The 15,607-nt window shown below is 36.9% G+C and overlaps 1 protein-coding gene across 6 annotated transcripts in view; it reads right to left on the reverse strand.

The window, feature by feature from the left end:
- Positions 1 to 948: 948 nt before the first annotated feature.
- The window catches only part of KLHL2 (kelch-like family member 2), a 56,465-nt gene continuing 41,806 nt past the window's right edge, over positions 949 to 15,607 (reverse strand). For 5 of the 6 annotated variants that reach the window (XM_010586067.1, XM_010586072.1, XM_010586071.1 and 2 more), the window contains 10 exons: positions 14,079 to 14,188; positions 12,523 to 12,639; positions 11,369 to 11,518; positions 10,292 to 10,409; positions 9,446 to 9,643; positions 8,581 to 8,682; positions 7,497 to 7,625; positions 3,045 to 3,185; positions 2,738 to 2,881; positions 949 to 2,067 (listed from right to left, as the gene is read on the reverse strand). In XM_010586067.1, coding sequence (XP_010584369.1) covers positions 2,039 to 2,067; positions 2,738 to 2,881; positions 3,045 to 3,185; positions 7,497 to 7,625; positions 8,581 to 8,682; positions 9,446 to 9,643; positions 10,292 to 10,409; positions 11,369 to 11,518; positions 12,523 to 12,639; positions 14,079 to 14,188 — 1,238 coding nt within the window. In that variant the 3' untranslated portion in view covers positions 949 to 2,038. The remainder of the gene's footprint in view (positions 2,068 to 2,737; positions 2,882 to 3,044; positions 3,186 to 7,496; positions 7,626 to 8,580; positions 8,683 to 9,445; positions 9,644 to 10,291; positions 10,410 to 11,368; positions 11,519 to 12,522; positions 12,640 to 14,078; positions 14,189 to 15,607) is intronic. The other variant, XM_010586068.1, reaches the window with a different exon arrangement.

Below are 15,607 nucleotides of genomic sequence, written 5' to 3' on the forward strand. Positions count from 1 at the left end.
CGCGGCGGAAACGGCAGCGCCCGCGCCCCTCGCAGGAGTAACAACCGCCGGCGCCGCCGGCTCTTCAAGTGCGCCCTCCCATTGGCGGCGCGGCAACGGCCGGCGCGGCCCCCATTGGCTGGCGGGCGGCAGCGGCGGAGAGTCAGGCGTGAGGAGGGCCGGGACGGAGCTGCGGGTCCCGCGCACCGATTGGCTGAAGGGGTGGAGTGAGGATAGTGAGACCTCGGCGCGCGGCCAATGAGGCGGGAGGGAGGCCGGGTGACGTCAATAGACGTGAGGAGGCGGAGAGCGGCCCCTCAGGTGGGCAGAGGCGGGCGGGGCGGGGGGGCGCCGCCCTTCCCTTGCCCCGGGGCCCTTGCGCGGTGCCGCCGCCCCAGCGGTGCCCGCCCGGCCCTCGCCGCCCGTCTCCGCACGGCCGACCCGGGCGCGACCGGCCGCAGAAGCTGCCGAGAGGCGGAGGGGAGCCGGAGCGCGGCCCCCGGGGCGGCGGCGGCCGGTGCGAGGGGAACGATCGCTGCCGAGGGGAGCCCGCCCCTGCCCGTTACCTCCATCGCCCAGGTAAAATTCTACAAATACAAACCTACAATTCAAATAAAAGGTTTCTAGCGAAACCCGCTACCTCAACCCACAGTGCGTCGCGCAACACCAACAGTAAAAATGCAGTCATCCATTTGTGTTAGCTCTCAGCTGTTACACTCGTTTCACAGCTCAAACAGTTTCACTGGAACAGAGGTGGCCACTACCTTAACTAATTGAAAACCAAAGCTTTCAGAAACAGACCCTGCAGCAAACCAGTGATATTTACATGACCAGTTCCCTAAACCTTAATAATTCTTTTCAGTTTGCTTGCATTCAGCTCTTAAGAACACCAGCTTCCCACCCCCCCCCCTTCACTGATGTCAAGATTATTTGGTTTGAGACTTGTATTGAGAAACAGTTTTAAGCAACTTGTTGGCATTAGGAAACAATATACAAACTTTTATTTGAAGAAAATGTCTCAAATATGACAATAACTTTGGTCATGTTAAAAGGAGGCCATCCAAGGACGAATAAAAATGAGCTGCTTTATAAGCATGGCCACATACAGTATATTCAGATATTAGCTAATAGAACCTAAGGTTACACGCATAAATAGGCCTTAGTACCATGCAAGTTCAATGCAATTTCATACATTCATTATAAATTTTCAGTTATTTTCATGCCAAATCACCTTTTGGATAAAAAGCTAAGAAAGAAGTAACATCTAAATGTGACCAAAATTGAACAGAAAAAAAAAATCATAAGTACAGACAACATTTTTATTAAAAAGATCTTGAAATTACACCTGTTCAAGAAGTGTTATACTATCTCTGGTCTCCTTCGGTGGGAATTAGTAGTGTTAAGCAATGTTACATATCAAAAAATACAACTCTGTTTTACAACATAGTACTGACATATTCAAAGTACTGTGCCAAATTATAAATAGTAAAATCAGGTTTTGAAGAATTTCAATAGAAAGCAACTTATGCTCACACAAACATATGCACATAGTATAGTTACGTAACAAAAGTTTTATAAAAGGAAAGAAATTTACCCCATGCCAGCTTGAATTACTGAGGTGGGATTCAATACCTACTATGAAGACTGACGGTTCATTTCTTTAAATATATTTATTAGTCTCTGGAAAAAATAAGACAAAAATTTACTTTCACCAGAATACACACCATTCTTCACTGACAATCTCTTTCTCAGTCATGACTGACGTAAGTCAGTCCTTATGAAAGTGGCTTTTTTTTTTAAGACCTTGCAATAAAAAAAAATGGTCCACTAGACTTCAAAAGTTCAATCAGCTTCTGCTCAACTGCAGAATAATCCTACGCATTGCTTCTACCTAGAGTAATCTTCATCATCCGTCATCTGTAATTGTAGACAGTCACATCTTCCACTGTGACTCAAGGTGCAGCTACAAGTAGAGAAGTGCTTAGATACTCAGTCACTTCAAATACACTTGTTGAAGACTGCTTCTAGTGCATAATCAAGTTGAAAATCCTTTTACTGATCATAATGGTTTGTCAATAACTGTAACACCTACAGTGAAGAAAAAAAAGGCATAAATCTTTAGGTAGTATTTTAAAAAATTCAAGAATATGAAAATAAAGTTTTAATATAATACCTTGTAACTAGCATAACATCATAAAACTGTGCACCAGCATCAGTGTTCGTATTTTCCCTAATTTCTCTCTGACAAAGTTGTCTGAATCAGTGCAAAGTTCTGAAAGTTTCTGTGACTTGAAAAAACTTGCCATTACTCAAACTTACTTTAATTTTGTTATCAGTGAAATATATCCTTAACATTCTCTTACATAACTCATTTGAGAAACTACAATTATTGAAGAAAAAGATTCCTGAAACAGCTCTTGTTTTCTAAATATCAAATCCCAAAGAACTTCTGAATTGGACCCGCGTAGACTGAGATGCAAATCTCTTGTTAAAAAAAGGACTGGTCATATCAGAATCATCTTTCTGACTCACCACTTACATGTTAAATCCCTCTTGAGTACAGTTTAATACCATTCTTTTCCTTGTAGTGAATACTTGAAGTCATCATTCAAAACGTACCATCAGATTCTTCATACCCATTCTAGTATCTTAGGTTTTACCTTAGACAGGACTTTGTTTGGATGCTTTGTCAAATTTCTTATCCTAGCTGTTATACTGTAAAAAGTCTGTTTAAAAAAAAAAAAATTATACACATTACCTGCATAGCTCCTTCCTGTACTCATACAAGATGACACAACTGTCCATTTATCAGTTGTTGGATTATAATATTCCACTGTTGATAAATTACAGGAACCATCATCTCCTCCAACTACATACAAGAGACCATTTACAGCACAAACACCTAAAAAAAGACAGGAAACCAATATGAAAATTAGCAAGTGGCTTGTTCACCCCATAAAAGCATGGTTTCTATTCCGCGACATCATGAAAGCAGCGGAAATCCCGGAATGTGCCATTTACACCAAATGATATTACCACTATTTTAAAGTAATTGTTGCATATACCTGCATTCCTTCTGCACATGTTCATGTCTGCAACCTGCTTCCACGTACTGGCAATGGGATCAAACACTTCAACACTTTTTCTTACCAAAGGACCATCATGACCACCTACCGCATACAATAAATTGTTTAACACACCAACACCTGTGAACATATGAAAATACTCAAAATTAACCAGAGAATGGTTTGACTGACACAAAGGAAAACCAATAAATATTATGTCCACTAACATAAATCCTTCATCCAGTCAATGTTAGGAACTATTTCAGAATGCATTAAAGCAAAAAGACAGTAACTACAGCAAGACACTGATAAAATGTCTTGCGTGCCCATCTACCATATTGCAGCATACAAAGACCAGAGCTGTTCTGCAACAGAAGATTTAGAAAATTTTGGACAAAAAATGATGTGCGGGAAAATGAGGATTGTTGAAATTTAGGACTAATTAGAAGTGACAGTAAATGAGACAGTGTGCTCAGCCAGCATAACAGAAATCTGACAAGATGATAAAGCGTAAGTGAATTTTTAGAAAGTAAAAACTGAAGTACAGAGGATAAAAGCTGAATGGATAGACATTATATAATAGGGATGCTTCCACTGAAGTGTTGAAATACCTTGTAAACATACATATGAAACAAAAGGAAACAGTTCGATTGAGCACCTTCCTCCTCCAGGATTTGGAGAACACCACCGAGCTTCCTTGAACCAAGCTTCAGTTATCAAAATATCCAAAAGGATATTAAAGGGTCTTCTTTACTCCTAGGGTGTCCTTTACTTTACAACAAAAGTTTATCAATCTGTAAGCTTGGGATGAAGGAATAAATAAAGCTAGTCTATACCTACTTGCTAGTTGGGCTGCACACATTGAAAAGATGGTAATAGGGGAAGCAGAAAGGAAGGCCTGTTTATTTATTGCTCACTTTATAATGCACTATTAGAACCCAAACATAATAGATTGCAGAAATGTAGGGGGTTTTTTTATTATTAAAACTTGTGAGTGATGGACCATGAAGACAACTGAAAAAACACTACTATGAAAGTACATTGGGAAATCTAATATATGTCACATTTAAGATTATGAAACTCAAAGCTGAGATACAGATTTGCAAATACAGTTCTTAAAGGGTTCCATGAAAAGGGCACAGCTTAAAATCTTTATTAAAGGGAAACAGCAAGCATGAATGCAAAAGATCAGTTAAGTCCTTCAGGAAAAAAAAAAAAATACTGGGTTTAAAAAAAAAAAAAAAAAAAAAGAGAACCCGGAGACATTAATAGCCAGCTGAAATATCTTTGAAAACATATCACTAATATTGTATGTAAGAGCCATTCCTATACCAGGAGAGAAACGACTCCTGCTGAAATAACTACATTTTCTTTAAAAGACAGATTTTAATAATTAAAGGAAGACAGGAAGGAAACATGGACAAGTTAATTGGTGCTGCAAATCTAAAAAATAGGACACTGGTTTATAAATCATGCTATCTAATGCTTTATCAGTGATATTCACTACTAACATTTCCCCATATCCTTCCCAGTTAATTTAATTCCTCTTTTATTGCTATTATTTCTAGCTATCATGTCACGGTATAGTGTGACAGCTTTTCTTTCTCCCACTCTGATCGCACTTTATTAGACAGGATAATACAACATTCATCTTTTGTAGGATTAAACATTACAGAGCTAGAAGGAGGGCTAAGATTTTTAGTTTAAATATGTGATGCGATATAAATCCCCCCACCCAGGCTTTCTGTATAGTTACCGACCTTCCTATTCAGTGTGTAAAGTTTTCCCTCTGCCACATTGTGATTTTTTCTTTGATAGCTCCTTATTTTTAATAATGTCCTCCGTTCCTCTTTGGTGCTTCATTTTCCCTTAGTCCCACACCCAGTTTCCAAGTCCTACCTTATTTCTTGCTCCTTCCGTCTGTATCCTCTTGTTGCCGTCTTCTGACTTCTCCTTTCTTTGTTATTTTTCTTTCCTGCCCATTTTTCAGGACCCTGTCTTATATCTCTCATCCCTCCCAAATGGCCTATATCTGGATCTGAAGTTCCTCATCCCAATATGTTGCTGGAAACAGATCTGTCCCCGTATTGATCAACTGAGAAGCAGTTGGTACTAAAGAAGAGTAACTGAGGGTTAACCTCTGAAGCTGCTTTTGAATGAAGCTGAAGCAGTAGGAACAGAAGAGACAGACTTAAGTTCCTTGAGATGACCAGAGATCCAAAGGTTTAATACAGGAACAAAATTCTCTTTAGTTAGCACCCATACCACCACCAGGACTGATCATCAGTTGAAACAGTTCTGGTGGTTTTGGATATTTGGCCGCTACAGCCAAGCTCAATCAATCGTCATGATTTTCACATTACCACCCACTCCTCCCCCATGCAAAAATATAATTTTCCATGTATTTAACAGAATGGCACAGAAGAACGTTTATTATTTTACTCAGTTTTATGAATCTGAAATAACTGACTACATTTACTTTTCCTCTCCATGGTTTGTTTTTTTTTTTTAATCAGAGGACAAGGTAAAAGGCAGCAGAGAGTTGAGTAAACACAGTCCTGAACTCTGGGACAAGGGGAGGGAGGAGAGGGGCAGAAAGATCCCAGTAGTTAGTGTGTCTAAGGCACTAAATTTCAGAGTTATAGAAGTACTTCAACATTTTTTAAAAAAGATCTGAAAATATCTAGTGTATAAATAGGCTATAAGCACAAAGATAGTTTGCAAAAACAGTGTTTAAAAAAAAAACTGCTGAGATAAAATGGGTGTGCAGGCAGATTGCAAAATAAAGCTTTGTCACAACCCACCAACACTATTTGTCTTTATAATGATACTTGTAATTTGCCCATTTTATGTAAATATTTTCCTCAAAACTTGCCAATATTAAACAGGAATATTTAATGGTACCCTTAGTGCAACTCTGGCCAGTTTTTAATCCAGAATTTACTTCCAGGGTGCACAGACTGAGTAACTGGAAGTTTCACAAGACAACTATGTTTGCTTGAGATACAGTGTATCATGTTTCCTTCATTAACATCATAGTTTTAGTTTAGAAACACAATCAAAACATTACTTTTAGCAATAAGAGACATATCAACTTGCTGTTTTTCAGAGGGTATAATGGAAGTATCACAAACTAAGTATCTTCATTTTAGTAATGATTTTAATACTTCTGTATATTCTTTCAAAATAATTTGGACTTAATTTAAACACCATAATACAGATTAAAGACTGTTCAGAGTTAATAAAGAATAATGGAAGGCAAGATGAAAAGTTGGGATAACTATTAATCATCTACTGAGCATACTAGAAGTCCATCCAGGTTTTTTTGTAGCAACATCTCTTCCAATTATGAAGCACATTAATGCAATCACCAGTAGATATTTGAGGGGTGTTGCTAAAAAGCACCATTGAGTACTTGGCAGAAAAGTGACTTAAGCAACTCAAAAAATAAACATAGAAAAATAATATCATGCAATTTGACTTGAAAAAGTCCATGGGAACGCATCTAGAGAAATAAAACAACTTCTGCGAGTTGAAAAAACCTGAAATACCAAAAGACAAATAGAGGACAGTGAACAGTAAATGCGATTTGAGTCCATAATACAAATAGATAATGAAAATGCTAAAGTCAATTTGGAGCTGTGGAAGCATCATTTCATTAAACAAAAGCAGAATACCACAGGCACTTTTGATGTCTTTAAAGAGAAATATACATACTCAGAATCACAAGGAGGAAAAAAAAAAATCCACAAAAAAAAAATAAAGAAGGGATTTTTAAGATTATAAAGAAATAAATGGATGTACCTTGGCTAAATGATAAGGAAGGATAACATGTAGTAGCCTATACATATCCAAAGGATGTAAACACCAGGTGATGAGAAGAATTACTGAAGATGAAACAAAGGGTACATAAGTGGAAGTAATAGGATGAAACCAGTAATATAAACTTAAGAATGAACAAGGACAAAATTTCCTGCAGTGAATCAGAATGCAGAACACATCCTCCAAAGAGGTGGAAATCTAGTCACAGTTCACATGTAAAGTCAACCTGAAAATGCTATTAGAAAAATCCCTATACTGGCAAAGAGACATCTTTGAAGAAATGACATTTTTTCATCCAGGCCATGTAGACTTTGATACTTCAGTATTTAGGTGATGTTAAATTGATTGTCACAATCCATGCATATTAATCTGGGTGTTAAAAACATCAGAAGTTATGGAAAGAAGAGGAATATGAAAAGTGTGAAAAAGCAAGGAAAGATATTTACTATTAACAGACTGAATCTTACTCTATAGGACAGTTCTGTATTTATAACCCACAATATATCAGGCATTAAGACTAACACATTTCATAAGACTCAGACTTTAGCTTACCTTTTATATTTTTAGATACATTTTAAAACCACAAATTTGTTTCAGTTTTACAAGGATAGCTGATTCTTGTCCACTCACCTGCTCCACTCCGTCTAGTGCTCATTTCTGCAACATAGGTCCACTCATTTGTATTAGCATCATAGCATTCTACTGAACTAAGGCACTGACGTGACGCCCCATCGTAGCCACCAACAGCATACAGTTTACCTAGAAGAGTAACCAACAGAAACCTACATATTTCTAATGCACACAGACTATACTGCTACACGGGCTGAGGAGAAGTCATCTTTCTCTCAATTAGCTAGTAATCAGTACCTGTCATCAATCAGTTATTGAGTTTCTATTTTGTAAATAGTTTAATATAGTACACTATAGTTCTTGTCATTTTTAGGATGTAAAAGGCAGCCAGTATCTAACAAGAACAATGTCAGTCAGGAGGTTTTGAATTGCCTCGCTGAAATACAAAGGTACTTTACTGTGGTTTTAATTAAGAATTGTTCAAAAGCAAGCTAATTCAAGTATGTCCAACATCGGAAGCTCGCAAATAGGCTTCCTTTCTAGGTGTCAAAAATATCTAAAATTCAGATGAAAATTACTTGTACAGTATGCATTGTCTGATCAGAAACAGCAGTGGTTCCTATGCAGTTAAAACACATGCCCAGAACTTTTACGATCCAAGAGCCAGCCCAGGTCTGCATTGTGCAATTGACATCCAGGCTATTCACCACAAAGCTGACTTGAAAGTCATCAGTTTTCCTGGCACTGTCCTTGAGATCATCCCCAGCATACAACCAGCAGTCAGCCTCAGATAACAGTTGACAATACTGCAGTGCTACATCACTAAAGACCAATATATAAGGTCATCGCTTCAGTAATTGGGCTCTCCAGCTTTGCTGACATGCGTAACCTAGAGCATGCATGCTTAGCGAGCTTTTCCTCAGTTGGCCTCAGACACAGTTGAAGCTCTGAAAAAAAATTTAAAACAACTATGCTAAAAGCTGGTCAAAACCAAGTAGAATGATTATGTATTGTTCATACCATTTTAATTACAAGGTTGAGCAAAAACATAAATCTGAAGTATATTTTCAAAAGTGAGAAAAGGTAGTAGCGTAAATGATTGCATTTCCCCCCCTATTCTTTTTAGTATCATTTGTCCACTTACCTCCAACAACACCTACACCAACACTACTTCTTCTTGTGTTCATTGGAGCTACGTGAAACCACTCATTAGTCTTTAAGTTGTAAACTTCAACTGATGATAAACCTATGAAGACAATATAGCATTATTCTCTCTATAAAACTAGGTGCAACGTACTGTCTACCTTCTGAAACGTACCTGTCTGAAAATTCAAATTACGTCATTTTAAGGACTGTTATTACTGTGCAAAAGGCACAGCTGGTGTCCTTTAGATAGCCAATTACAGTCAACCCATTCTTAGTGTCTGAAAATGGGCTAATTAATAGAAGCTTTTGTGGAACTCTGAAAAATTCTTCCCTTGATTTTTTTTTCCTTTCTTTTTAATTAAGTCACAATGCTGTCTCCTACATACACTTCAGTAATAGTTATTAAGGAAAAGAATCATCTGTGCACAAATTGTCTAATGAATCTGTGAAGAGAATGAACAGTGTATGTCCAAAGCCTTCTCACAGGTCAGAGAAAGCTGTTTGTAATCCTATTTACGATATATGAAAATGCACAGGTATATTTCATATGCAAACAGGAAAAAAGGTACCAGATAATTTTTCTGCTCAGATCTTCCATGAGTTAAGGACTCTGTCTGTCGAAGGAATACTGAAAGGGAACTTGTCAAACATCACTAGTCATTAAGACTAAACTCTTAGATGGAGCAAACAGTCCATTGTTCAGGTAGAAGGATGTGACCACTAAAGCACATTCCACACCACAAGATGCCAGGGTATCCTCATGCTTGGTTTCATCGCAGCTTCCAGGAAAGAGACATTCAAATTTGATACAATTATGTCAAGAGTAGTCAAAGCTAATCAGCAGAGTATAAAGGCAAAAATACCTGTACTCCCATCAAATCCTCCCACAGCGTAAAGAAGACCATTTAATACAGCTGCTCCCAGTGTGCTTCTCCTGTCTTGCATATTGGCAACGCTTGTCCACTGGTCCTTCACCGGATCATAGGAATCTACTGTGCGAACTCTCAAAGAACCATTGAAACCACCAACAGCATAAACCATGCCTCCCATGTACACCATTCCTAGAGCAGGGAAACGGGGAGGAAAGGTCAGTGCTTTAGTCTTGTAGTGAATTAATGGTATTCTGTAGTGTCCTAGGTATGCAGATACTTGACACAATTTACAGTACTCGCTACACTTATCAGGCTTTTGACAGTGTCTTAGAGCCACACTTCATTCACATTGAATACTAGAAGTTCTGACACTTTTTGTTATTAATAGCTCACACTTCTGAATATCATGCCTGCTGAATTTCTTCTTTCTTAGATATCTCAGCTGCTTTAAGGTCACATTTTCATATCTTTAGTATCAGTTGGTCACTTCTTCACATTCTTCATCTCATTTAATAATAATTAGGTATTTTAATAGTAAAATTAGATGTTATTATAATGCAGTAATATTTAAATTTATTTATCTTCTGTATCTATGGGAGGTAAATAAAGCAGTTTATTCTAGAGATTACAAACTGAAGCACAAATTAAGATCAAGTTATCAGACTTGTATTGTTCCAGATTAGGAAGTAATTCAAATTTTAAGGATGATCACTGAAGTCAAGGCTTAGCCCTTGTCAGATAAATATAAATACCGTTCCAAAGAACATACAATGCTTTATACAGATGCCTTAATTCTGAAGCATTACCAACCACAATAAAAAACTAGGCATCATTTACCCGCTCTACATCTTCTGGAAGGCAATTCAGCCACCTGATGCCAGCGTTCTTCTTTAAAATCATAGCATTCAACACTGCGAATTGCCTTTGGTGCTTGTCCTCCAACTACCATCATCAACTAAAAGGGAGATAATATTTATTAATTATTTGCATATATGAGAGCACCTGAAAGATCAAAAAAGTGTTAAAAAATAAAACAAGCTTCTGTACAAGCAATAATTAAAGGACGATTCTCCTAAATAAGAAATACAAGTCTCGCAAACTAGGCAAAATTCATTTTTTAAAAAAACACATGCAATTTGTAATCATTGTGTCCAGAGGAAACATCTGAGATAGAAAAGCAGGAAGCAACTAGAGTCCAGGTAGAGCTTCCAGGAACGGGACAGATCCTGCTGTATCTTCACATCCTACTCTGACCTCAGGTATGAGAATTCAGCATCTATGATGTTCAATGGAACTGTGACCATCCATCACAGAACAGCCTTCTCTGGTTCCTTTGAGAGAAATGTGCTAAATCTGCTGAATGGAATCTCCTATTCCATTATTGCACTTGCCATAACAGTACTATGAGAAAACATCTTTACTTCATTGGAAAGAAGATAATATCTGATGTTTGTTCTGTTTTCTTCTTCTAAAATGAAAAGCCTGTATTTAGTTAAAAATGGAATAAATGCCCCAACTCAGAAGCATCAGTCTCTGTTAGGGTTGGGGTTTTTTGTTGTTTGGTTTGGGTTTTTGGGTTTGTTTTTTTTTTTTTAAAGAAGCAGGCTTATTTCTCTAACACCAGGCCTATAACTGTATATTTTTCAAATGCTGAAGAACTTACTTAAAAAACTTTTTTTTTGGGGGGTGGGGGGGGGGGGGGGGGGGCTGGCGGATTGTGAGCGTAGGGGTTAGGTGGGAGACTAAAATATCTATATCACAAGTAGTATGGAGTACAAAGCTAATATAGTTTTGTGATAAATAGTTCTGGTATGAAAATTTTTATTGAATACCTCAAGTGATGGTCATGTTCTCATGAAATCTGTTAAAATGGAGTTTGAAGAAATAAGTACATTGGAAAAATAAGGGTCTTACTTTTGGAAGGCTAGCAGGTGTTCTCAATTTCGTTCGAGTGCTTTTCATCAATGCTCGTTGCTCTGTTGGTAGCAAGTGATACTTCATAGCTTCAATGAGGTAATCTTTACAAGCACTGCTGTTCTTAACCAATATTTCTTCTTCAACTCTCTGTTTATTAATAGAAGTTTAACAAGGTCTGAGCACAATAAGGAAGTAAAACACAAATAATCTGAAATGTAATAAAGCCTGCGTTATATCACACAAATGCAGATTATTCTGATTTTTTTAGATTGTAGTTTAACCACAGTTAGACATGAATTTATGTGATGGAAATATGCAGTCACTGAAAAAAAAAATGTTGATTCTCTTACTAGTTAAGTAGAAGAAACAGTGTTAGGCAAGGTAAATCACTTCCTCACAAGCACATTTCTTAACTTTTCAAATACAGAGAATACAGAACACTTCAAGGGGAACGTGGGGGAGAAGAAATTAACAAACTAGTAAACCACCCCACAACAATAAGAAACCACAACAGCAAAATGAAACATAAAGACCCACAAAAGCAAAACAAACCCCCAAACAAACCACAAAAAGTGGAGGAAATTCATATCACAAAATCAGAATTTCTAAAATAAACACCTGCCAACCTGCTACTACACCTACTAACCAATGCTAATAGTGAACTGGTATTTTCGACCTTAAGTATTTGACCTGACACCTAAATATTCAAAATGATCTTATAAAATTTGAAAAAATGTATTATATCTGAACCAGGTAAAGAAATGTTTCCTTTATCAGCAAGTCCTAACGAATTTAAACAATAGATTCAATTTTGAAATTTAAAATTCACTTATGAAAAGAAGTGTTATATCAAATATCATATTAAAAATGAAAGCTAACCTGATCTCAGCTAATTAAATCATTCGGATTACTACTCTAGAATGACAAGTAGCTAAACAGATAAATTACTTATATATGATATCCTCTACATGGCAATCCCTCATTTGACTCTGTGTGTGCGTGCACGTGCATATGTAATGGTGGCTGTCTATTTTTACTATCAGTAACACACTACCTTACGCTGTTGTTTAAATTTAAAATTATCCATCTGGCATTAAAAAAGTAAACTGAAACGTTCACATGCAGAAGAATTAGTATTCCTTTTTGCTTACCTGAACTAAATATTCGCGGGAAAGCAAAGGCAGCCGAACATGCTCCATCAGGCGTGCCATTAGCTCCTGCCTTACATCTTTGTCATGGTTTACCCACGCTATCACTGCTTCAAATACCTTCCAGGAAACAAACAAATGCAAGTCCCTTGACTTACAAATTCAGTAGCATGAAAATATCAGTGTGCCTCCAAAAACAGTTTTTGCTTATACTAAAATTCCTAACATGAGAAAAGACAAGAGCAGTTACAGCTCCCATTATTTCCATAAGTCACCCACTACAAAATTCTGAAGATGTAGTAGCCAGTCTCTTTTCTGTCACTTCTCTACTGGTGTTTCAAGGATAGCTGCACTACATTGACAAAATGCACACAATAATTTCACTGGTACTGAAAATCCAATAAAACTAGGTAAACAAACAACACGGCAGCAGTGATATTACAATCCTAAGACTTCCTTTCTTGGAAAACTGACCTGCCACATCATCACTCAAATGACTTATCATCACTGAGTCTTACTAGAAGAAGTGATCCCAGGCCTAGTTTCTCCTCTATTGCACAGCAGCTCATCATACACTAGAGCGTTAAAACCTTAATTATGCTCCACAGAAGCAGCATCACGTATATCAAAATCAAAGTGATAAAACCGGACCTTCAGGGTATTATGAGAACAGGAACATAACCTTGCTAGTTGCAGTTTAAGCAAATAGTTCTGAGATTCAAAGTTTCAAAAAGGTTTTAACACGAAACACTACCTAGCCATACAAATCAGTACTCAAACATGTTTTTGAGTACAATTTAGCCTCATTTGAACAGAGGTGTTAGTACAACTATATACTCTTTGGAAAAAAGAAAACCAATATATTTTACATTGATCACAACTGAATTAAAAAATGAATACTTCTACAACCTGAAAACCATTAGAGGTTCAAAGAGATGCACTGGGTTCACTGAAGATCACAGTTTCAAAAATTGCTTTAAAAGAATGAGATCTAGCTAAAGGTGAGCCAACACATACTTAAACTCAAGTTTGGTTATACCAAGCTACCTAGCCATCTCCTTTGCCGCTCACATTTGTTCGGTTGGGCTAAACAGTCCACATACATATACATACAGAGTTTTAATACCTATGTGGGCCTGCTGATGTTAAAGTTAGTAGATGGTGTATGCTTGCTCTTCAAACTACTATTTTTGAGTTAGTTATACCTCGGTAAACCAAACTCCTGTATATGTGATTCACAGCATGTGTTCTGTTTGTTCTGCCTGAAGATGAGAAGGAATTTCCATTTAATTTAGTTTCAGTTTTTTTCCACAGAACAAAGGGTTATGTGATTTAATACAGTTTTAGGATTTTTAAGAATTGAGGTTAATTTTCAACATCGCTTTTGGGAAAAATCCTTAACACTTTGGGGAAAAATCCTTTAAACATCAGCACAATACATGCCTAATTTCACTGAGGAAAGAAAGAACACATCCAAACAAGTGTGCAAGAGCAGTAAGAACAAGCTCGCACTCTCACCCAAAAGGATAAAAAGAATACTGGGATACAGATGGTCTTACCTTCTCTTCTGAGGCAATTGTGAGCTTGTCACTGGATATAAGACTGCACACCTGCTCTACACCAAGGTTGAGGTATTCTTCACTAAGTACGACATCAGAAAAGTGTTGTTCTGTTTGGAGGAAAAGTAGTACTCTAACATACAGTGCTAAGTGCATCCCACAAAAAGCATTAAAGCAGCAGAGAAAAAATAAAGGAAAACAAGTAAAAATACATGCTAATTTGTCATATCTAGAAGCAATACCTTAACTTAAAACATTTTATATAGGTTAAAGCTTGGTCTCACAAACAGCTTTTATAAAAAATAATTGAAATATTAAAACACATTATACTAAAAGTAGCAATCATAGCAATTTAACATTTTCAGCATTCCTTCATCTGAGTACTTGTCCTTGACTATTACTTAAATCCCATTTTGCTAACTTTGTACACACAAATACAGCAAAAAAGATTCCAGAAAAAGAATACGCTCTCTATGCTGTTGACAAACATGTTTTGAACCTGCAGTTCAACACGAACAATGACTGATTCATTAGAACTAACCAGCAGTTTTGCAGTCTAATGTAGATCAAATCAAACAACAGGTCTGGATCCTGTTGCATCTCTCAGAGCTTCTCCAACATCATAAAAATATTACATACCACAACCTCTACAAGGTGTAGTTTTTCCTCTTTTTTTTTAAATGCCTCAACTTAAAGTAAATAAAACTGGCAAAATTCAATATTTTAGTTGTAGAACCAGACATTTTCTTTTAACATAGAGCATGTATCAAGTTGTTGTTAAGTTATTCAGTTGTCCTCTCCCTTCCTTAAAATTGCTTTATAAGCCATTCAGCTGCTTTAAAAGTAGCTCCATCCAGTTAACTGTTATTTTTCCCCTCTTCAGCTATTCTTAACAGAAGTTAGAAGGGACAGCTATTACTGGGAATTTAAGAATTCACTCAGAATAAGTAAAAAAAGGTCATTAAACATATTCAAACTAAAGAACTTTTTAAAGCCTTTTCTAATGCTCCACTAGTGCTACTATACTTAAGACTCCATGCTTGCATGCTTGACAAACTGTCTTAAGCTGTTAAAAAAAAAGTTAAATGCTGAATTCTTCCAGATCAAGAAGTCTAAATTTTTCAGGTCAACTTTGCAGGGTACAACAGCTTTTTTGCACTGTACTAAAGACTAGAGAGCATAAAAAGACAAATCTAACACAGTATAATTCTTGTCCTTTATCTAGTTTAGCATCCTGTTCCTTGAAACAGGCAGTACAAATTGTTTCAGACAAAAGTCCAAGAATATATATTAAAAGTACGACAATAAAACCTCCTCTCATAAAAGTCTCACTATAACCATGAAAGATTAGAGAATGGTAGCCAGAAGGATATTTTACCTTAACCACATTTTACTAAACAATGAGTTTAGTAAGATGCAATCCAGTCCCCTTAAGTCCCGTTAAATTCTTGACTTTAATACTTTCTTATAGTAATAATCCCACAGTCTCATTGAACAAAAAGCCCAACATCTAAATTTAACACCCAGTT

The sequence above is a fragment of the Haliaeetus leucocephalus genome, unplaced genomic scaffold (genome assembly GCF_000737465.1).
Source record: "Haliaeetus leucocephalus isolate CR32 unplaced genomic scaffold, Haliaeetus_leucocephalus-4.0 Scaffold140, whole genome shotgun sequence".
Taxonomy (NCBI): domain Eukaryota; kingdom Metazoa; phylum Chordata; class Aves; order Accipitriformes; family Accipitridae; genus Haliaeetus; species Haliaeetus leucocephalus.